General features: G+C 36.9%; 1 protein-coding gene across 7 annotated transcripts in view; it reads left to right on the top strand.

Moving 5' to 3' along the window:
* CCDC91 (coiled-coil domain containing 91) overlaps nt 1-22,577 on the top strand; it is a 116,040-nt gene extending 93,463 nt beyond the window's left edge. For 5 of the 7 annotated variants that reach the window (XM_021535092.3, XM_021535088.3, XM_021535090.3 and 2 more), the window contains one exon: nt 21,394-22,577. In XM_021535092.3, the coding sequence (XP_021390767.2) occupies nt 21,394-21,513 (120 nt within the window). In that variant the 3' untranslated portion in view covers nt 21,514-22,577. Of the gene's footprint in view, nt 1-9,534; nt 9,778-16,257; nt 16,423-21,393 lie in introns of all 7 variants that reach the window. The other 2 variants (XR_002465785.3, XR_013339998.1) reach the window with 2 other exon arrangements.
* Nucleotides 22,578-24,259: the final 1,682 nt, after the last annotated feature.

Raw genomic sequence — 24,259 nt, forward strand, 5'->3', positions numbered from 1 at the left:
CGCAGCACGTGGCAAGGCTTGAGGGGATGGGGGAGGAGAGACACAAGGGGTAGAGAGGATGCTCTAGGAGAGGGTGGAAGTTCTAAGAGGGGGGAAGATCCAAGAGAGCGTCTGCCCTCTCGGAGACCCCTTATCAGGGGGCTTCAAGGTGGGCTGGAACGAGACTTGGGCCAATGGGGTCACAGACACTTGATGTTTCAGGGGAGGGTTACAGGTGTGGGGTGAATCATACATTTTGGGGGGTGAGATGGAACAGTCCATTTGACTTTTGGACTTATCTGTAGGTAAGGGTATTGTCCAGCCAGTAGGAGGGATTGTTTTCATCCTGGCTGTCCTATTGTGAATCTTCTGCCAGGCAATTATATTTATCCATCCTTCCCAACACTTAATCTTATTTTGAGGCTGTGTGTTGGCCTTTTCTTTGCATTCAGATTTGGAACCTACAGATGTTGTGTAGTTTTCTGTAATTCCTGCTGTTCTATGAAGACAATTCTGGAAATATATTTACATTTTATATGACTGGCTGAGATTTTGTTTTTAAATTAACTTGCAGATAGGGAGTAAAAGATACAAACAAACTTTATATATTTTTTTTTAATAACTGAATGAAAATGTTGAAAGCTATGTAATACGGACTTAAGCAAGTATGTTAGTTTGTCAGGGGACATCTATACATACCAGAATGTCACCCAGAGAATTCTGGTGGGGCTTTATATTTCCAGATGTCTCATAAAAATTCTGATGATCAAGGCAATTGATTGGTCACTACTATACTTCAAACTAAGATCTATATACAATTATTTGTTGTTAGAAAGGTCAGGAAATTCTTTGCTCTGCTTCTTATTTTTTCATACTTGACAGTGTTCTGGTTTCTTGAACATAATCTGCAAATGTTAAAAACTTTCAACAAAACCTTTTGTTAAAAACTAAGCCTTGTTAATTCTAAAATCACACAAATGTTAGGAAGTTGTGTAGAATAGAAGTTTACAAAAGTATTCCGTTATAATATTCAGGTATTTTGCCTGTGCTGCAGGTTGCAAGTTGTTTATAAATGTCATGGTTCAGTAATTTACTGCCTATTCACTCCAATTGAATGCTTAAAAATATTAATTCAATATGTTTTATTTATTATGTATTTATAGCAGCCAAAAAAACAAGTGTTCTAGTAGTTTTGTGCCTAATTAATTTTTGTGATCATTAGCTGTATAGACAAAAAAAATAGTTATTGAAGTTGGTATACAAAGGAGAGTGTAAGTTACAAGAAGAAAAGTATTCTACCAAATAAAGCTTGTGCTGACTAGGTTATTTAAAGAACTTCTCTAAATCACAAAGTTTCACTTCATGAGGTGAGTAGCTAGCCAACAAGCAAATTTTAATTTTTCCTATTTACACTGACATTCATCTCCCCTCAGGAAAATCAACTGTTTGCTTTCTGACAGCAAAGCTGAGGATATTAATCAGTTGCCTTTTGTCTGCTAATTGTACACGGTTTTTGTTGGCTTTAGAGGACATATTTTGGCCTGTCAGGAAAAAAGCTATGTGTTAGGGCTTGAGTAATCACTGGAATGACAGATTTGTTTTTAATGCAGCCCGTTTCCCTGGCCATTAGACACTTGCCATAAATGCACTCCCATCCTGATTTAAGGGTCAGAGTCTTGAGAGCAGAGATGTCACCATTATAACAAAACTCCCTGTACTACTGTGTGTTCCCATATGATTTGTGCAGCTGTGCCTCATAACCTTTAAAAGAAAACAGAACTAAACATTTCTCTGACTAATGTTTACCAAAATACTGCAGAATTGAGAATAGCCCAAGAGATACTTTTGAGGGTTTCATATTAGATAATTTTTTCTGATATTACAGAAAAAAGGACCTATTTCAACCCCAGCATTTATATTTAAGAATCACTGGCAAGCTGCTATAAGCCATGTCTGTCTCACAGGAAAGCAAAAAAAAAAAAAAAGGCCAAGAAGTTTCTCCTGCTTTTGCATAGAGGAATTACCCCTTTAGTTTGGTAAATAATACAGTTGCTTTTGGAAAACAGAATTCCAGGCTCATCCCAGGGATGTGTGGGATGTGCTACAACAGGCAGCTTGGCTCTTTGCTTGGCTCTTTGCCACATAACCAGTAGAACTAGAATTATTTTTGCTCTTTTCTGAAAATGACTTGGAATATATGGAAAATGCTATTTTACCCTTATAAAACACCTTTATAGAATGTCAGCTTATTCCAGGCAAGAGCAAGTCATACCTTTTCCCACTTTCAGTGGGATTATTCTGCAGTGCAACAAGTATTTACTACTTGAAAGGGGAATTGCGTATTTCATTCTGTGCACAGATGCAATGTAGTTACAATGCTTTTTAAGGGAAGAAAAATAGTGATCAAGTTATATCCAAGACAGCAGGACATATCTGACATTATCTGACAGTAAATCAAATTAAAACTGCTATTTTCCTCCATGGTTATCCTTGTTTTTCAGGGGTATTTCTAATAGTGTACTGTATTAGAGTGTATTTTGTATGCTTATTGTGTCTGAAGGAAACAAGTAGACCTTTGCTTCCACCTTTTGAGTAGGTTTCTAAGATATACACTGACTTTTGGGGCTGGTTATGGCACAAAATCCCATTGCAGGGATTTTTAAGTGGCATGTGCTATGTTTCATAAATAAATATATTCACACAGATCTGATTTATCATGAATGCACTTTCAGAACTTCTTGGGGGTTTTATGTTTGATTTTGTAGTTTAGCAGCAAAGCCCATAGAAATCTATTGTGAAAGCACCTTTACTGATACGGATCGTGGAAGGTGATATATTTTACAATTGCTATAACCCCTGTTATCTATGTAGATTTTTTTCCTTAAAATGTGAAGTATTTTATGTGCAATTGCCTCATTCTTTCATATTTTAAGAGAAGATTTTATGATGAAACCTAATGTCTTACATTTAGTTATTTAAGGTAAAGACTGAAAAAGAATGCGTGAAGCTCAAGCTTGATAAGATTTATCCACCTTGTTGAGAAGAGGCTGCTGCAAATTCATTTGAGTTTTCAAATTGTCTGAGGAATTGTCTATAATTCACTCCTGAAATCTGACCTTATGAGAAGATATGTGCACCTCTTCATAGTTACTCTGTTATTCATCCATTGGAACTGTCACAGAAAATGGTGAATTTTCTTAAGTTTTTCTCAACAAACCTGACTAAAAGTTCTTCCTTTATATTTCAAGTGCTGGAGTTGAAATAACCTTTTACCTCTTTGCAATATTGGCATAAATGCCTTAGTTATTATATAGGTCATATAATCATATATCAATATCATATAAAGACCTTGTAATTTGTAAACGTTTTTGTAGTAAGAATTAGATCAAACTAATGAGGAAGTTCAGAACAGCAGAATAGAAATAAGATGTCTGTCTGATGGCTGAAATTTGCTATGATTGTAAAAAATGATTTGAAAACAATATTACTATCAGAAAACACCTTCAAACATCAGTTTAATTGGAAATAACTATGGCTTATTGGCCCCTCTTATCAGACAGAAAAAAAACCCCTTTTTTTCTTGGTATTGATTTTTAATTTCCTACTTTCAAAGGTGACTTTATCCTTGTAGAAAAATCTCTATACGTAATTAGTGTTTCTGCCACTGAGGAAGTGTCAGGAGGCTGGATCCATTTTCATCTTATCCATACACCAGTCATCATGTTTATTGTCCTAACTACAATCAAAGCAAATTGTTAAAATTAAAAAGAGATTTTAAAAGCAGTTTGGCTTTCTGTCCAACTAAGAATTGACATGGAGTTCAACTACTGGTTATCTATATTTTGTCTTTCCTGAAGATATTGAATTGTATGCTTTCTAGATTTTCATTATATGGGTAACATCTCTATTTGGATGAGAAATCCTTGACCTTCTATTGTTGACTGCACCTTTGCTTTCCTCTCTGTGCTTCCATGTATGATGGTAGCTCCTTTTATGATACATCTACTGGCAGTAACCATTGCAACTCCACAAAATCTCCTCTTGAAATGTAAATCCTAATGTAGCTTTAAACCCAAGAGCTCAGATTCTTTGGGTGCTAATCTCATTTCGAGTAGAAATTACTGCTTTTGATTTTCTTATATTGCCTAAATTTTTTCAACTGTGCACAGCCAGTATTTTTTTTCTTTTAAGTAAATTTGCTCAATTATTTTATTTCTAATAAAGTAGATAGTTACACAACTGACATGATAATGAGTGGAAATAAGAAACCCCTATACCTGCCTTTCAGAAAAGTACTGTATATGAATGTGAAACTATTGCTTTGAAAGGCTTCTAAATTACCTAAAAATGTCTTGAACAGAAAAGAACTGTTCCCATGTAGTACACATTATCTTCAGTAACTAGACTGGTGTAGTTAATGCAGGTTATTACATCTAATATTCAGTTTTCTTTAATTTATGGTTGACTTTATGATTCCAGCAGGAGTGCTGATGTGATTCTATTGAAGACTGATGTGCTTGCATGGTTAAAGTGTGTCTGCCACAACCATTTTTGGATCTAGCTTAGAAGAATAAGGATCCAGCACTCTGCCCTCTTTCTAATTCCTTACTCCAGGGGAGGTACAACAAACACAAAAATCTGCTGCTTTCAGACCTGAATCACAATGGTTTGGGAGGGACCTGGAAGGTCATGTTGGGTTCCAACTCCCCACCATGGGCAGGGACACCTCCCACTAGATGACCCAGGGCACCATCCAGACCTGCCTTGAACACTTCCAGGCATGGAGCATCCACAGATTCTCTGGACAACCTGCTCCAGTGTCTCACCACCCTCTGATTAAAGAAATCCATGCAGTCTGCAAATAACAAAGCAGGGTTTCTACACAGCGCTGCTGAATAGGCCATGAATTGACACCTTCTTGGTCTCACTTTGTTATTCACATTGAGGGACTGATTTTAAAGATAAAGCTTGGAATTTACTCCATTTATTGGGTTTGCAATCTAGACTATGTTGTATCTTATATTATGCAAGTTAACATTGTGTATTAGTAGTGGAACAAGTCCCTGTACCAATTCCTGGTGCACTCTTTCCTCTGTCTCCTTGGTAAATTGGCAGCTTCTTCAAATTCCCTACCCATGGCAGGTAAGTTATTGTTAATCCTGGTTTAAGTCATGGGTACAGTCTGCTCTCTGAGACCAATTTTCAACCCAGTTTCACATCAGGGATTGATGTCTTAGCAGTGTTTATGTTAGAAACTCCATACATCCCATGTAGATCCAGACTGCAGTATTTCCCATACAAGGGGTAGTTCCTATGCATCATGAGACATCACAGAAGCTGGGATTAGGGTAGGCAGGGCTGACTATTCCATTCTCAGGCAAGAGATCCCAATCCCTTACCTGGAACAGGGGCTGTATCTTTCATTGCATCCCTTACTCTAAATCCATCTACATGGAGGGATTACAGAAAGCTGGAGATTTGGGAGAGAGAGACAGGGAAAAACTAATAGCTGGAGCAACACAGTCTCACCTTGAACACAGTGTATAGGAAAAGAATGTGGGAACACAAGTGATAACTTAAAGAGTTGCTGGTAGGTGTTCCAGTAACAGGGTTCTGATATTGGTATGTCATATCCCTGTGAATAGGAAGGATCCCACCTGAGAAATTTACATTACTAATTAGTGACTTCAATTTATTGATCCATTCGTGTTAAGCCACTTGCAAAATCATGTATCAAAACCAGGGAATTTAGTTTTGAATTCTTGTAGGTAAAGTTTATTGCCCTTAGGCAGTTATTATCGGAACTTTGATATGTGTTACTGTTTTGCAAGTGTGCTTGATTTCAAGAGTCAGGCACAGCTTTCCTCTGAAGGTTTATTATTTGAAGACAAGTGCAAGTGAGAGAGGTTATGAAAGTCAGTTTCTTTTATGTTATTAATCTCAAATAAATTATTTTTTCGCCTTTTTTTTTTTTAATAATACTCACTATATTTTAATGTGCCTTAGAACAAAATAGGGTATCATTACCATTTTTGTTGCTGAATGTTTGGCTTGGCATTTGATGCAAGGCCTCAATTGCAGGATGACGTGCCAGTAGATGAAGCTGAAAACAAGACTGCGGTGGGCAAACTCAAAGATTTAATTTCAGAAAGAGTGTTTATATTTTCCCTGGGGCCCCATTAATGGGAGTCCAAACCCTAAATGTTACCACCAACACATTTTAACAGACCAGTTTCCCAGTTTTTAAAGTGTGGTGTCACCTTGAGTATTTTTCTTTCAACTTTTCCCGCTTTTTCGGACTTCTAAAGAAAAGCAATGAAGTTTTATCATTTTTGGCTGAATTCAGTGTCATGTTTGGGGGACATAAAGTTCTGTGTGATGCAACAAAGTGGCATTGAAAAATATTTAATCCTGTCTTCTGTTTCTGCATCAGCTATTTTAATAACCCAGCTGCTGCAGGTTACCAGTGCAAAACTTGGTGTTACTGCAGAGCACACCACCATCCAGTGCATCCTAGGGGACCCATTGGTGATGTCCTGAATCCACCTGATGTCAGGACATCTGTGCCACGCCCAGGGTGAACTTGTGACCAACAGGTCAGTGCCAAGAGAGACTCTTGTGATGGTGTCATTGAGAGTTCCTTAGCTCAGTTTCTGCTCCTTCAGCTGGGCCTGTTTTGTGGATTTAATAGGATTAAAGAAACATTTACATTGATGCTTTAGGAACATTTTCACACTGCCCCTTTTCCCCACTCAAAGAGCAGTACAAATCCAAAGGATTAAGCCAGGGATTTATGGGAAGTTGTAGTGTAAGATGACTTTGGTGCACCTGGCTCTCCTTTTCTCCTCTGTGGCTAAGGATCCTGAAGCAGTGTGATGTATCTGCAGGGGATACAAAAGTGATCCTGACATTTCTTCCCAAACTTTTAGGTCTCTATAAGCTTTGAAATTATTGTTTCCAAATATTAAAAGGAAATTATAGTCTCCTGTGGAGGAATGCAGTGTTTCTATTGATTGATCCTATCAGGCATTTTTCTTCAGAGGACATTTTGGCATTTTTCTGCCACTTTTAAATATCAAAACATCATGCATTCAAGATTTTTTTTTATTTTCCTGGAAATTATAGTGCTCTGTCTTTAACAATTGGAAAAGGGGGGAAAATACAATTCCCTGCCACTTAGCTTCATTGAAATACAAAGAAAATTGTTAAATAACCAAAATTATAATTTCCAAACTCTTTGAATGATCATTTATGCTGATGAAAGCTAGTTGAAACTACATACATAGCCTGTTGTAGGGTTTTCTGCAATTACTTCAGTGTAAAATTGCCAGAGTCTGAAATTCTTTTCTGAAGTTAAAACTGTTTCATATATCCTTTTGTGCCACAGTGTATAAATCTACAAACAGTGAAATTATGCCTGTACACTTTAGTCAGTTGAGATTCCAGCTGAAACTGAAATCAAGTGGTATTATTACTGAGAAAATATTGTGCTATCAAAGCCAAAAAGTGAAAAAAATAACAGGATGAATTATAATGTTCAGCAGTGAGGTGACTGCATACTCCACTATTTCAAAGCTACTCTTGTGATTGAGATGTATTGTGTTTTTGATCCAATGTATATCATCTTAATTACTGTAAGAGTAACTTTGGATTTCCTCTACAAACACATAATTATTCAGCTGTCTCTGTGGATACAGAGTATTCTCAGGAATAAAGACTTGCAGTGTGCACTGTACTAATGTCACCCAGATCTAGATATATCTATCAGTGGACAGCAGTGTGGTTTTCTCATCATCAGGTGATTAGGCAACACCTAAGGTCCAGGGAAAGGCGAGATCTGCCATCCACGGTCCCTCTATTCTGCAGGTATTTGATAAGAAGGCAGAGGAGGCTCCCAAATGTCTCTGTTGTTCATTAGGAAGGCTGGCTGTGACAGGAGGAAGCGAGGCATCCTTACACACCTCTGGCCCCCTGCAAGTGAGGCTCTCCTGTGTTACTTCTGATTCATCCCTCAGTATTAGAATTTCATGATGTGATTCTGGAAATGTGAGAATTGTAACCAGATCATCTGTTTGAAGACTGGTTGTTTTGTGTTCTGTATGACTTTCTCAAAATACCTTTTGCTATTGAGTAGAGAAAAAAAATTCAAAATTCTTGATTAGGTGTGTGGGATTAACCATTTTTAGTCCAACTTGTGACTCTTGTCCATGGACGTTTTCAAGAGACCTTTTGATTAACCGAAAGTTGGTAATTTAAGGAAAAAAAAAAAGAACAAGAACAACAAACCCCAGAAAAATCTATGCATCCAAATCAACATGAATACCCTTATCTTGCCATCCTAATGAGAAAGCTAGGTCAGCTGAATTTTGAAGCTTAAACATTTAATATTCTGTTAGACTAAGTGAGTGTTTTGAGGAGGAGGACTTCAGGGATTTTTTTTTTTTTTGTCATTCCTATTAAGATAAAACCTTAATTATTTGCTGTCTTTGTCTTTCAAATTCATTTATATGCTTGTAGCGGTATTTGTATTTCACTGTCATTTCTTGATTCAGAATTTATGAGAAAGTACAACTAGGTATTTTTGTAACATAACAGCAGTTATAAATTTGATCTTTAACTTGGTGTAATCCACATTGCTTTGTACTAGAGGGAAAGTTTAATCAGTTCAATATGATCACTTGGATTAATTAAAGCTAAGAATATCATCTGCAGTTTTATTTTCTTAGTCATAGGTCAACTTCTTGGCTTTTTGCAAGTCCCTGCTGTACCATTCTTTTAGCACCAAGGGGATCCTAAAGAGTCTTAGAACGTTAATGATGCCTTTGCTCAGCAAAGGCATTTTGGCATGCACCTGCAAGGCTGTCACACTGCAAAAGAGAAGAGGCAATTGTTCTGCTCTGATTTTATTATGAGTTCCCAGTGCAGAGATCAGAAGTTGGGTCACTGTCACTTCCATCCCTAGTTTTTTGTGATACCATTTTAATTACACTGGAATTGAGGCCCAAAGAGACAAAGACAGAACACAGAAACCCCTTTTCTCCATTGTTTCCATGCCATTCAGGGGCAGTATTGTGGTCTCTGTGTTTGTGTTGCAAAGATCCAGAAATTGCAGTCATTTTAATGAGATGCTCTGTAGATTTTCTCTGTCCATGTACCAGGATAAGGTAAGTCTAGTGGCCCTGCAGAACCCCCACAAAGTCATATTACTTGGCATATTGTCTTGGCTGTAGAGTTTTGAGGGCATATTATTTTTTTCTCTTGTTCGCTGCACAAGTAAAATGAATAGATAACATTGTGTATAAGGATGGTTTATTCTATTCTGAGCTGTGTTTTCCTACAGCTGAAGAATATTCGTAGTCCAGGGTTTTTGGGGTTTTTGTACTGCTTCTCATTTACACCCAAGTCCTTTTATGTGGAGATACTTGAACCTTAATAGTTTTATCTGCTTAGTCTTTTAGCTGGGGAATTATTTGAGACTTTTTGTAGTTGGTTATATGCAAGAAAATTTGGAGTATTTTTATCCAAATCTGCAGTTTCTTTGCTCTTTTTTTCCAGGCATGTCTTTTGCTGTTTTTATCCTCCTACTGTACTCTGATTTTTAAGAAGTAAATGGGAAAGTTGGCCGTACCATATGTGTTTTGATTAATCTTTCCTGTAATTATTTCCTGCAATTGGATTCCTGCAGCAAAGCCAGTGGGATCAAAATTTGAGACTTTATCAAGTTGTCTATGAAGCTAGAGAAATGTGTAAAGAAATAAATTTTCTTACCTATAGCAAGATTAGATAGATGAAGCAAAGGTATGTGGTTTCCTGTTTACTTTTTGCATTCAAATATTTACCTGTGTGTTAGAAATTCAGCAAGATGTTTCAATGACTTATAGTTAATAAGTATATATGTTATTTTTCTGCTTTGGCTGAAGGCTACTGACTCATATAATTTGGTCAAGTATATTTCTCCCTCCCTTGCCCTTTCCCTCCACCCCACCCAGCTAAGCAACAGTTTCTTCTGATTTGATTTTTTTTTTTTAGTAATGTGAAACGAAGTATTGCTGATGTAAGAAACTCCTGTTTACTTTGTGGTTGTATGTGGAAGAGGTTTTACAGAAACTTCTGGGAGCCAGAGAGAAGTTTGATATTTACTCCTGAAAGAATTTTCTACCAAGGTCATTGACATAGAAACCAAGAAAGAAAGAAGGATAAATAAGAGAGACCTGCAGCTGCCTATTCCAATGAGCACTTTGTCTTTCTTGACCAATGAGTAAACTGTAAACTTAGGAGGTTTGTAGGAATGCATAAAAAGCATGCATGCTATAATAAAATGGGGTTTGAAGCCTACTGAAAATGGCGTGTTGCTTTGTATTGTGACCATCTCAACTACAACAATTGTATGTTCTGGGTGTCATTTTTCAGCAAAGCCTTGACACAAATTTGCAGCTGGAAAAGCAGCAGAATAGCCAGGCAGGTACCCAAAGGAAACTGCTTCGGGGAATACACTCTATCCCTGCTGTTGAGGAGTCTCCACTGGCTCGCAGTTGCAGGAAGGATTTGGAGTAGTGTGGAGCAGAATGCCTGCAGATTATTGTGTCCTGGTGGTTATTTCTCCCTCCTCCTTTAGAATCTTCCTGCCTGTGGTGTTGTAAGTGATGACATGCTGAGAGCCGTGGGTACTCAATCTGTGTGTGTTTTGAAACAAAGAGGTCTTGCCTTTGATGATATTGTTGCAGCTGCAGCTTTATGAACTATTTTGCCAGCAGCTGCCCTGAATTTTGCTGCAGTAGCTTGCCTTCAAACTCCAAACTGAGTTTTCCAGTAAAATGTTACTGTCAGTAAAAAACATTGTATTCAATTTTCTCAGTACTGAAGAAGTCCAGTAGTAATTGTGGGCTCAAAAATTTCTGTCTGAATAGCAGGACATTAATTTTGTATTTCCTGAACCTTGATGTATAATTACTTATCCTAATGCATGTATATTGCCACAGATTTAATGCTAAATTTATCACAGATTTGCTGCAGGCTGTTTTTCCTCATTAATTTCTTCATGTGAATCCATCAACTGTAACCTACACTGGTAATTTTAGAAAGATACCTGTATTTCATGTGATATCACCTTTGCCCATGACTTCTAGAATGTCCTGTTTCATCCTGTCATATCTTAAAGTTTCATTAAAATGAAAACCTGGCTGTTAAATCAAGTGTTCCTCAAAAGCAAGAGGTGGGATTTTTCTCCTGCTGCTTCTATTTACCAAACAGTGTTGTTAGGGGACACTTTGCTTTAGAGGTTGTGGCAGATAGTGTCGAAGTTTCACAGGAACCTTCAGATAATCATGGTGCAACTGCAGTCTCCTTGATACCTAGGTAGATTAATTACAGTCTGACTCATGTTATTTGTAGCTTCAGCTTCCCATATAACACATTTTCTTCACCTCCCATCCTAAAGCAGTAATTCTCTGTCATGTGTGTTATCAACTACCTGTTACGCTTCTTAGAAGCAAGGAAATTGTGCTCATTATGCTGAGCCTTCCGTTCATGAAGATCACATTAGATATAGATGTTTAGAAAGCACCCATGGCAATGGAGTTAGCAGTTATACAACTGTGGTTTCACATTATTTGTCGTGCACATTATTAGGGTATTTTTTTTCCAATTTGTATACACTGCAAACACTTATGATGCAATGATTTTTTTACATATTTATTCACAGATAATGCAAAGCATATTCACAATAACAAAAAATATTGTTCTGATTAATGCCTGTATTTGCTGTTTGTTTTTCAGTTAGGCTTAATTAATCCAGTTCTGTAGGTATCATCTGGGTACTGTAAAGCAATTCTGTGAGCATGACTCAACATGAGCCCATCAGATAGCATTTTTTTTCTTTGGCTGAATAACAATAAAAATTTTTATGTGTAGGAAGATTGTTGCTGCTTTAAACTGGTTACTGTTGACTAATTTGGAACATGTTTGCATACTGACGAATGGAACAGATCTTTGATACCAGATTTATCACCCAGCCCCGCACTCAGGACTTTTCAGGAAACATAGTCGGATAGCGTTCAGGCATTTTCCTGGAAAGCTGGCAATTTGGGCTTATGAAGCTCCACAGAAGCCCTGTGTAATCTCTACCAAGTCATATGTAGCTGTATTAAATCAGGATGTGATAGTGTCCAAGACTGATTTGATTACTTAACGCAGTTGGAGATTAGGAGAAAACTGTTGTCCTAGGTTGACTGTATGATGCTTTTATCCCCAGTCGTCTGCCCTGTTTATGTTGAATAATAAGTTCTACACATTTAAGACTTGTTCCAGGAGTGAAGGGAAATGAGGGGAAGAAGCACGGAGTTTGTTTTCAAGAACTGCACTCCCTCCTCCACATTCCTGCTCCTGGACTGAGTTGTCTGTGGACGGACAGACAACGAGACAGAGCTGTCCTTTGTTTTTTTTTTTTTTTTTCCTAGTTAGTTTTAGCTAGCTGAGGTAAAGAAGTTCCCTGGACTGTGTTTTTTTCCCTTTCTCTGGACTGAACACCAGGAGAGACCAGCAGCAGCAGCACCAGTGGCCCAGCGGGCTGGGCCAGGGCCGTGGCATTTCCAGCGCCGGAGGGACTGATCAGAGACTGAGTGAGCCCAGCTGCAACCCGGGGGATCTTTCTGAGTTTGTCTCTCTCTTGGAGTGGCAAGAAGTTTTATTGTTTAATATTGTTTAAGTTTGCTTGTTTAATAAACAGGTTTTTTCCACTTTTTCTCCAAAGAGGTATCTTTCCCGAATTGGTTGGGGGGAGGGGCCAATTGAATCTGCTTTCCTGAAGGAACCCTTTTGGGGTTCTTTCCCCAAATTTGCCCTGAACCAGGACAGCTGTTAAAGACTTCTACGCTCGATGAGCATTCAGGCTCTGACAAGCCTGGATAGAAACCAGTCTGAGTCACTGTCTTGGTTTGGAAAGACAGGTGTCTGCTAAGGAAAGCAGGAGCCTCCCCTGAAATGGGAAATGTAAACCACCTCCCTCCTGCTTGTTATAATTTTGAAATTAAGGGGAGCTCTCAAAGATATGGGAGCAGGAATAACAGTTCTTTATTAGGGAAGAAAATAAAAATAAAATAAACAATGCAGTAATAAAAAAAACCTGACAGAGTCAGGATACAATCTGACACCCTGTGGGTCAGGGTGTTGGCAGCAGTGCAATTGAAATGGTTGCTGCAGTACTCCTGCGGTGCCAGCTGTGGTTCTCTTGGAGCAGTGATCCTGTAGAAGGGTGGAGGTTTCTTCTGAAGATCCTGTGGTGGTGTAGATGGGCCTGGTCTTCCTCTGGGAATCCAGTGGAAAAGGCTGTCCTGGTGTCCCAGAATCTCAGATTATATCCAGTTAGGAATGCTTGGCTCCTCCCCCTGGGCAGATCATCTCACAATGGTCTGATGTAATTTTTATCAGCTGTGCAGGGACACTCACTGGCCCTTTAACAGCAGATGTCTCCCCTAGGGAGGGAGGATTGGTTTGTGGAAGAGATAAAGAAAGCCACTCAATTAACAGAAGATAACTGCCATACCTCTTGCAGATGGGAAAAGAATACACCCATTACCTTGCAATCTGGGATAGTCACTTATAAATCCTTTATTTAGGTGCTGTTGTAAAGTTCAAGTTCTCTTTTTTCATATCAGAGGAAGTGATCTGGTGAATTTGGTCACATTGTCTTTAGTCTTCTGCTTGTGCCTGCCTTGTGGAGACTGTAATCCATTGTGTTTCAGAAGATGTGTAGGCATTTGCCAGGGCCAAATATTAACTATCTGTCAGTCAGAGATTTTGAAGACACAGTTTGCATGTGTTTCTGTATGTTTTAAGGATCTTGAATCTGTGACTTAAAACCACAACAATCAGATTGCTGAACCAATCAGCAATTATAGTAGCAAGTATGGTAACTCTTTTTTTTAGTGTATGGCGATAGTCTATAAATAATTTCTAGAAAAGAAGAAACCCCATGTTAGTAACCTATTAAGCAGGTAGGTCACTGAAGAGATTTCTCATGTGATAATACACATAAATATTCATTATTATTTTTGTGCGCTTAGAAAATGTCTATTGTTCACCTTTTACAGTAGTCTGAGCAGATACTGCAATGGTTTTTAGTTCTTTTTGCACACAATCTGATTTCCTTGATTGAAAGCAAATTTCTTTCTTGCATTTGTATGAAGAAAAGCTAGTATTTTCTCACTTTTCTGGGTCCAGCTGGCAGACAGTGGAGAGTCTGAGCAGTTTGACAGCCTGTTTTCGCACTACCTTCAGCAAACTAGGCAAATCTGTTTTAAAGATGTGTCCAACATATGGTATTATTTTAATGATCAAATTCCAAGCATAAAATCTTTAAGGTTTAGAAGTTGCAGCATTATTTATTTAAAGGGGAATAAAACCCAAACATTTTCACATGGCAATATAATTTATTAAACATCACTCTTTCCTAGAGGTTGTCTTGAACACTGATGACTTTCTAATGTGTAGGAGATACTGTATAAATTACAGGCATGAAGAACCTTGTTTTTATATACTTAGTAAGTGTGGTCAATAATAGAAATTCACAGGTGGACAGACAAAAATGTCCTGTCCTGGGATTAACTCTGAAATAAGCTCTGCTGCACATATGTACCTTTTGGATCTGTTTTCCTTCTCATCCACTATAGAAATGAGGGGAAGTAGTTCATTGTTTCATCATCCAACTCTCAGATTTGCATGTTCCTCAAGGTAATAATTTTTCTATATGGTCTATTTAATGTGGTAGGTTTTTTTTGAAAAGCCTTCTGTTGGATCTGTGGAGAGAAGTTCATTTCTCAGTGTTAGTGCAGTGAGAAAGACTTCTGAACCCAGTTTTACTAGAAAAGATTAGCATGTGGCTAAGTTTCTGCAGCTACAGAACCTTTCAGGATTGTCTCAGGCTGATTCACTGGATGAGTTAGTTGGGGAAAGGGCAAGGGGGGGCGGGGGGGGCAAGGAAACCCAACCAAAACCTGTCTATATATCATAGAAATTGTACAAAGCAAAGCCCTTGTCTTTGAATTTTCCTCAAAGAGGAGCATTGACTAATCAAGCAGTGAAAAGACACCGATGAGTGTTTAATTACACTGCAAGGGTCTGTTGGATTGCATTTGTTGGCCAATATCCAGTACAGAGAAATCTTAGCACTGAGGTGCAATAGTGCTTTTCACCATCAATTGGGCCAGCAGGAGCCTGCAAAAGTTAAGGTTTTGCTCATACATGAAAAGCCATTGTTTTTCAAAAATAATTTGTCTCTAAAAATATTTAGAAAGTATCACGGATTTAAAATGCAACCATTTATTCACTTAGAATTGAAGTTCAGACCATTCTTCAGAAAGACCATAATTGTAATTTATAGCTCAGACTGATGCCAAAATTATTTTTGAATAATTACCTATTGTTAGGTAATTATTGTTAGGTACAGATGTACAGGTAATTAGGATAAACAGAAATACCTAAAGGCAAATTCAGTTGCAACATCAATGGTTGACTCTAAGCCAGAAGTTGTGTTACATCTGGATTCCCTGCTCTAGGAGCAACTCAGCATATTTTTAACATGTTGTTGTTGTCAAGCAAGTCCTGCACAGAGGAGGGAGTGCCACTGACAGAATTTTTTAGTGCATTATTTATATACACGAACAAATCAAGCATCACTACAATTTCTGCCTTACACTTAAGTAATGTATATTCCCAATTCCACTGATTTCAAAGGGACTAAAATTTGTTTCTCTAGTCCTTAATAAGTAAATATAAAAGTATTTAGAAAAGCAGTCTGTTATCACCAGCACTTTTGACTGGTCTTCTGCTCTCCATGGACACATCCATCTAAGTGTTGATGAAACAGTGAACAGTCAGAACTATAGAAGAAAAATAAAAATAAGTATAAAATAAAATAAAATAAAATAAAATAAAATAAAAATAAGTAAAAATAGGAATTGTTAGTTTAGTCTTATATTCATTTTCTTCCGAAAAGATGTTTAACTAAATTATAAAAAAATGTCATCTGAAGTATGCCTGTCATCATTCTTTAATTTGTGTTTTCTTTCTTTAATATAATTTTTTTTTAGTTAGTAAATTTATATAATACAAAACCATACAGACTAATAGCAAATTGAAATCAGTTTGTTTGCAAAGAGCAAACAGACAAAGCTTTAGTATATTTATCAGGAATAAAAATACATAGAGAAATTAAGACTAAATTAACTAGGGTAAACTACTTTACCAATTATCAAAACAAATCTTCAATTGTTTTACCTCCAGTGTCAAAATATCCCCTTTCTATTGAACATTCATCAGAGAGGGGACAGGAAATATATAAGAATGCTTATACTGCAAGTCCTTTGGAAAATATGAAATTATGCCAGACTGATCTCTATGAATAATTACCTGTGGCTAATCAATACTTAACTTCAAAGAAATGCCTTGGTGAGTAATCCTATTTAACAGGCAACCAGCAGCTACTTGTAAACACTAGATAAATGGAAATCATTATCAGTCCCTTAAATCCACCATCAGATTCTCTTCACACATCCATCTCTGTGTTTTCAATTCTCCAAAACATTCATTTCACATTTGAAATTTTCCTGTCTTTGCATGAACATGATTTTCTCTGAGTAACAAAGATACTATTGAGAATTTTAAGTCTTCCCCCTCTGCCCCTTCCTCCTGTATGGATGAACATAAGTGTGAATATCACTGCTGGAATATTTTCTTTTTGAACTTCTTTGCATTTTCCCTGGAAAAATAACAAGACTCAAAAACTTATTTTTGATTTTATGATCTCAGGGAAATTGCTCTACTTCATTACAGTATAATGGCATTATTTTTTATTTATTTTATGTGTGATTAACTACAAAAACACCAGTAATAAGAGTACAATTAAAAGCTTTCTTCCTCAACATCTTTGCTCTTTTTAAATCTCTGGTCATTGTATTTATTCAATTTCATGATAAAAAGAAGATTGCCGTTTTTACTCATGTCAGTATCACAGACCCAGTGTAGTGAGCTGAACAGCTACTGAATACATTAATCTTCTAATTATCATTTGAAGTAGAGGTACATTTTTCAATATGTGTTTGAATAAATTTAGCTACTATTCCTACAGCTGCAAATACATTGGGAAGTTGTGTTATCTGAGAGATAAATTTGAAAAATAGACTTTTAAACAGTCATATTTATACTGACTGGAAAACTGAAGAGCCATATTTAACATTAATTTTATTTTCTTCACTTTTCTGTGTGAACTTCAGGCCACAGTGAGATTAATGAGAAAATATACCTTTACTGTGGTGAGATCAGGATTTCATCTCATAAATTTCAGTGTTTAACCTAAAATTATATTTTTTCATGTGCCATTTTATTAGTTACTAGAATGGGAGAGTATAATTCTGACATACAGCAATTTATTTATAGAGTTCTGACTGGGTTTCTCCTCTAGTAATTTGAAGTATTTTAAAAAGTTGGTGAGTATTTAATAGAGGAAGATAAGTATGAATGACATGAAAACAAACCTATTGGCAAGTAGATATCACAAGGGGAAGGTATGAAGGATGTGCATGCTCAGTTGATTGTGTAAGAAGCTAATTTCTACTTTAGACATCACTCATGTAGACTTTCTTCCCATTTCACAGGAAATTTGAAAGATGTGATAAATCTAGGAAAATGTAGAATGGTGGTTAACTTTGGTTTGAGCTGTGGGTGGCTGAAGTGATGCAGGGAAACTTAAAGTGATGGGTTGACATAAAGTCAAATAGAGAAGGCTGGGGTAGAAGCATTCTCGTGGTGGTAATACAGTGTTGTCTTTTTTTTTTTTTTTTTTTTTTTTTTTTCCCAAATCCAGTTCTGGCATCCACTCAGGAGTTCTGGGGCTTGTGCCTTCAGGTCATGCTTTGCATGGCCTCAGGGCACATCATCCTGGGTGGCCTAGGGATACTACTGAGGCAAAACCCCACAGCTGAGGGTGTCTCATCCAGGCATTTTTGGCCAGAAACAGTGTGGAAATGTACTTAGAGCTGAGAATTGCACTGAGGCTTTAAAGAGAGAGGAACAAACAGCACTGAAGGTGTTAGACGGTCCTGCAAGACTGGTCATTTTTGGTAAATGAAATGTCTGAAGGGTAGTGGGAATTTAAGGAGTGGAATTCAAGAAGTGTTTCTTTACAAATCTCATATATCCAGTTTCTCAGCAGGATCCATACAAGCGCCAAGAGAGACAATCCCTGGTTCTTAAGGAAAAAAAAAAAAAATCTGTACAGAGTTAAAAGATACTGTTGGGTAATTTAAAATTATGAAGGTCTGGAACATTAAAACTTTGAGCAAAATAAAGTTCCACCAACTGGACATAGTCTAAAGAATTTGGGAACTTTGAACTAATAGATTTCATAGAGTGAAAGGGAAATATTAACTAGCAATGACAACAGTGTCAGTATGGTGTCAGAAAATGCCCTTTCTTGACAGATCTGAACCAACATGATGCATCTTTCAGCATCTATAGAATCAGAACAATTGGGTTGGTTTAGTTGTGTGAATGCTCCAGCCAAAATATGTTATTAGTAACAATTACATTTGCATAAAAGTCACATTTGAATTTGCCAGATGTCCATATATGTTTGTTTAAAGCATGAGGTCTTTCAATGAATTTAACAGGACCTAAAAATATAGGGAAGAGACTGTTTGGAAAAGTGAGATTTAAAATATCTTATAAATTTTTCCATTTTGTGGTATATTATGCAAACATAGCATAATGAGCACAGGAGCACAGCAATGTGGAGGCACTCTTCAAGAAAACTGTATCCATTGCTAACAGTTCATTAAACAATATATAATATAACAAAGCTTCATTTATTTCTATTTCCCAGCCAAGCCAATTTTCCCATTAACAAACATGTTCTCCTTCTGAACACATTCAAATGTACCATTTTCAAAGACAGCATCATTGCTTCTCTTTCTGTGTTATGAAAAGATCCCAAGTCTTTCTGGATTGTTTTGTCATTTTCTGTAGCATTGAAGATTTTTAGAATGCCCTGCTCAAGGCAATGTATATTCACATACAGAACAAACAAGGGGAAACTAAACTCTCAAGTTTTATGTTATTGCATTTACATAAATGTTTAACAAGCAATAAACTTCTCTTATGCACATATGGAGACTACTAACTAACCACTTGAGTTCAACAAAGGCTTCTCAAATGTGTACTTAATTCATTTGAGACTTTTAAAATCTTGCCCAAGCCTGAAGAAACTGTGGTTTGTTTGTGCTGCAGCCAATTACTACACACATTAAACATTTACTTTAGTACTTGGTGAAATAAATTTAATCCTATACAATTTGAGATTTCAGCCTTGGTAAAGAAATTGAACAGCAGCATATCAGAACATACATCTGCTGAGCTACTCTGGTCCCTTTAAATCAGAATTTGCATGGAAGGGCTGCATGAAAAGAAAATGGAGAGTTTAGCCAAAGCTCATGGTCAAAGCTCAATAAAAAATTGTCTAGGAGTATAATGATATAACATGCAATAAACATGCACTAAAATTCAGTTTCATGCTGAGCTTCTCCAAGTGATATACCTACCAGAAACAAGGGAATTTGATGACATAATGTAAGAATTATTTTAATTAGAGAAAGAGGTATCTCATGTTCTTTCTTAACATGCAACAGGTGATACTATCTGTCCATTCATTCCCCAAAGAAATATGGATAACAAGCACAAAAAAAAATAAATCCGCAAGCTTCCCAAGCAAAAGATACAAAGGAGGCAAGATACTTTTCAAATCAGAGAAAATGCACCAACACAACAGAGTGGGGATTTTTTTGTTCCATTGTTCCACACTCTTCCAGATACAGCTTCTTTAGAGATTAGTATGCTGTTTCTTCCATTTTCTTGTCAGTAGCAGCTGTTACTTGAATATATCAAGAACAGACTTTTCTGACATTTATTTGAACTAGTTCTGCTTTAAAATCTGTTGTAAATCAGTGGGCTAGGTTCTCATCAGGCTGTGTATGGAGCCTGTGGAGCCTTCTTGTTCTGAGGAGGCTGTGATCTGATCTTAATGGGACACCTGATAAACCCCCACAGCCCTGGGTCTGCTCTGCTCTTGGCTCCGGGCTCTCTGGGCTTTGCTCAGGCTCTTGGGCGTCTGCTCCCTGCTCCCAACAGAGACTTGTTTGTTTTCCCTGCTGCTGGTGGTGGCCTCCCTGGATTGCGATTGGCACTGCTGCCACACGCTGCTGCAAGGCTGGGTATGGAGCCTTAATGCCTGCTTTTGCAGAGAGATGCAAAATTTTGAACAGCTGAAAATTTGCAGAAGTGGAAACACAGGCTGGCCGGGTGGGATGGAGCTCTGAGCAACTTGGTCCAGTGGGAGGTGCCCCTGCCTGTGGCAGGGGGTTAGAACTGGATGATCTTTTAAAGTTCCTTCCAACCCAAACCATCCTGTGATTCTATGCTTCTATTACTTAAAGAGAGTTTTATGATTATGTGGTCTTTAGAAAATACATGTCTTTTCTGCTGGTGACTAGATTTGATACATTCATCTCTGCTGAAACAAATTGCCAAAATATTCTAACTACCCAGTTTTGAATAAATTAGAGGAACTTAAGGAGCAGAAAAGCACAGGGTCATAAAAATGTTTCCCTTTGTGTATTAAATCATAGCGTTGCAACCTTTTCCTGAGTGCATTTTCAAAGTGCGAAACTGTCACTATCCTTGCCTTGCATTCTATGTTGGTATGTTTTTAAAAAGGCTATCTGTTATAAAACAAAATGGGCATTCAAGTGTTAGAGCAATTAACTGGACTGCTGGTTGATAAACAGATCAGTTTTTGTTGAAAGCTGTAATTAAAGCTGTGAGTCTGAAATAAGTAAGTCAGGATACATGTTTTTAAAAACCTTCCATTTTCCATTGCATATGAACTTCTGCACAATAATCTGACAGAAGTGCTGACTTCTTCAAAATTCCATTACTTCCTTTCCCTTTATATGGCATCATTTTTATGCCAAATTAGCCTTGTATCATTACTTTTCAGTCTCATCCTGTGTCATTGTTATATGGGTATTTAGTTGAATTTGGGCTGAGTAAAGGATAGTCAGATTGAAAACATCTCTCAGTTGTGATAATATTTGTTTGATGTCTGAACTTGAATATTCAGCTGGAAGGAATTTTGCAGTGCATTTTATTTATTAATTAATGTTTAAAAAATTCAAATGCTTTTCAGTAAATCATATATACTTCATTGAAAAATTGTTATTAAATTATACACATTGAAATTACTTAGGTTCTTTAGTTGTTGAATTTTTGTTGTTTAATATGGTTGGATTTATGCTGACAAACCCTGATATTTGTTTTCAAGTTTTCTTAAAGTTGATTGATCTTTATTTTTTTCTTTTATTTCAACAGCTTGATGAAATTGTCCGTCAGAGAAATCTGCATAGTTTGGAACTTTTCCTGTCATGTGCACAGAAACAGTTAAATGTTTTATTAAAGGAAGAGCCAACCTCAGCAGAAAACAGAGACTGACATTCTCAGTGCTGATGATGCAGTGTGATTTTTGGAGCTGCAAATCTCCATCTAGCAAATGATGAATATATTCCAATCTTTTTGGATTGTATCATTGAGTCAAAATTGATCTGAAATTCTTGATAGAAATGTTTGTGGATTATGATCTTCTATTTATTTATTTAATTTACTACTATTATCAGATAGCAAATATGAGAGGGGAAAAAATCCTTGGGAATAAAATTGGTTTATTTAGGATTTGTTTTATTTAGGATTTTGCTTTCTTTATATTTTTTAGTAGCCCATGTCAAAAGTTTCCCTATTATGTCTGTTTTAAATTTGACACCATGTGTTAATGTGATTCACCATTATTTTTGATATTTTAAAAAATGGAGACAAACATTTAGTTGATTATAGGTACAAATCCATCTCTATTTCCAAAGTATCTACCCAAGTCCATTGCCTCAGGTGAACCTGAGTAGCTTATTATTTCGTACTGCTTTTGATGTAGAACAGAAGAATCAGTACTGAACCATAAGAGTGTTGTCAGGCATTTCTTAAGTCATTTATAGCCAAATCCAGCTCTAGGAACAGAAAAATTTAAAAACAAAACAGTGCATCTGTTTAGAGTAGTGTAAATAATTGCCATGACCAATGTATAGTATGTATTTTATTTCTGTTTTACAAAGCTAGTTTGATTCCAAAGGTCATTTTCTCATGAAATTACGATTGATGTGACTGACCTGAGTTTCAGGAAGAAGATGTATGTAATTACGTGGAGACTGATACTGCACTGCCTCGGTGGAATTTCGGACAGAATAAGGAGTGCAGCCTATTGACTTTCATGCCCTTTCTAAGTGCATCGAAAGAAGTAGAAAAACTCCCCACTGACATTATTGGACTTTGGATGGCTCATGGGTCTTTCTAGTCTTGCTAACAGCAGATTGAGTGGAATTTCTGTGCCTACACTCTATTGATTGTAGAACTGGGGCCTTAGTTGTAAAAGAGCTCTGAATAAAATAAGGGAAAATAAGTGTTCATACTTAGGTACATAAATAAACTAAGAATGTTCTCTCTTACAGTGAGCTTATGGACATTTTTTAAGTGCGGTTCTTCTTATTTGGAGGTGGCTTGGGTTTTTTTGTTAAGCTGATTTTTTTTTTCATCAGCACTTTTCATAAATTGCTTTCTTATAGTAATAAGGAACACCAAAATGTTGCACATGTATTGGCAGTATGAAATATTTATTGCAGAAAATTAAGGTTTTATTTAAATTTTTGTCTGTCCTTCATTTTTGTAATCAAACCCAAAGGTTTTGTCTTTTACATACACAAAGGTTCACTGAAGAAGTAAACACTGCTGGTTTTACTAGATGATGACCTTACCCTGCAAATTCATTAAAATCCAGTCTTCTATTTGATACTAGGTTGACTGATCAGTTTACATTTTTTTCTGGCTGACAAGAAAATCCTGTAGTGTTAATGAGTTGCCTACTCATTTTCTGTTCCTAAACCAGTAAAATTTTTGTCTCTGTAACTGTACCAAAGACGACATAGATGTCCCCATGGGATTTTTTTAATGTCAAGGTACTGTAAAAGGAAATTGATTGACTAGTGTTTTCTCCCAATGTGTGTTTAATTGTGGAAATGTGGTATGAGCAGATTCCTAAATGAACTTCTTGATTCTGTTCTAGGCCTGTACATCCAAGTGTTCACCTTCAAAGCCAGAGCCTGTTTATCAGCCTTTTCCTAATAAAGAGATTTGTATTCTGACTTGCAACACTATGTAAAAGCACTCTTTGAAGAAGCTTATGTTGGAGTCAGTAAGATTTCACTGGCACCTGTGCTGTATCTTTCCCATTAGATCATGTGTTATTTAATTTCAGCTCTTGAATATTGTGATGGTCACACAGAACTGTATGTATTTTTTTCTTACCTCCGATTTTTATCTTCCTCTCTATCCTGCAAGCAAAATTACAGACTAGACCACAGACATGCAAGACCAGATTGGGAGCTGGGGTTGCATTCAAAACTCCAAGTCTCAGAGAGGAAATTTACTTATACAGCAAAACCAGACCTATTCAGTAGATGAGCTTTACAGCATACAATAACCACCTTGTCCATACCTCATCCAAAGCTTTAAAGCTTGGGGATATTTCTCATTATTTCTATCTAACCATAAGAGAGTGCAGTTTGTGGAAATTTGAGAGAAGGGAATCAGAATCACAGAATGGCCTGGATTGGAAGAGACCTTAAAGATCATCCCGTTCCAATCCCTTGCCATGGGCAAGGACACCTTCCACTATCCCAGATTGCCCCAAGCCCTGCCCAGTCTGGCCTTGGACACTTCCAGGGATGGGGCAACCACAGCTTCTCTGAAGCAACCTGTGCCAGGGCCTCACCACCCTCACAGAGAATCATTCTTTCCTAATATCCAATCTGAACCTGCTCTCTTTCAGTTTAAAGCCAGGGACAAGTTTTCAAATCCACTCTGTCTCCTAGATGACATCAAAGTTTTAAAAAAATTCTTTTTTTATTCCTACATACAGACTGGAGAATGACATAAAAGAGAAAATACCATGTTGTATGTCTGTGGAGTAGAATTTTATCTGCCTCTAAGGCCTGGCTGGTAGTATTAAATATTGGCAAGACTACTGAGAGGAACAAGAAACCCTGGAACTAATCCTCAGAATAAAAATGCAAGAACTAGAACATCAACAAAGCTCATATAATAAGCATTTTATCTCTATGGTCATATACTTCATATT

Source organism: Lonchura striata, chromosome 5 (genome assembly GCF_046129695.1).
Source record: "Lonchura striata isolate bLonStr1 chromosome 5, bLonStr1.mat, whole genome shotgun sequence".
Taxonomy (NCBI): domain Eukaryota; kingdom Metazoa; phylum Chordata; class Aves; order Passeriformes; family Estrildidae; genus Lonchura; species Lonchura striata.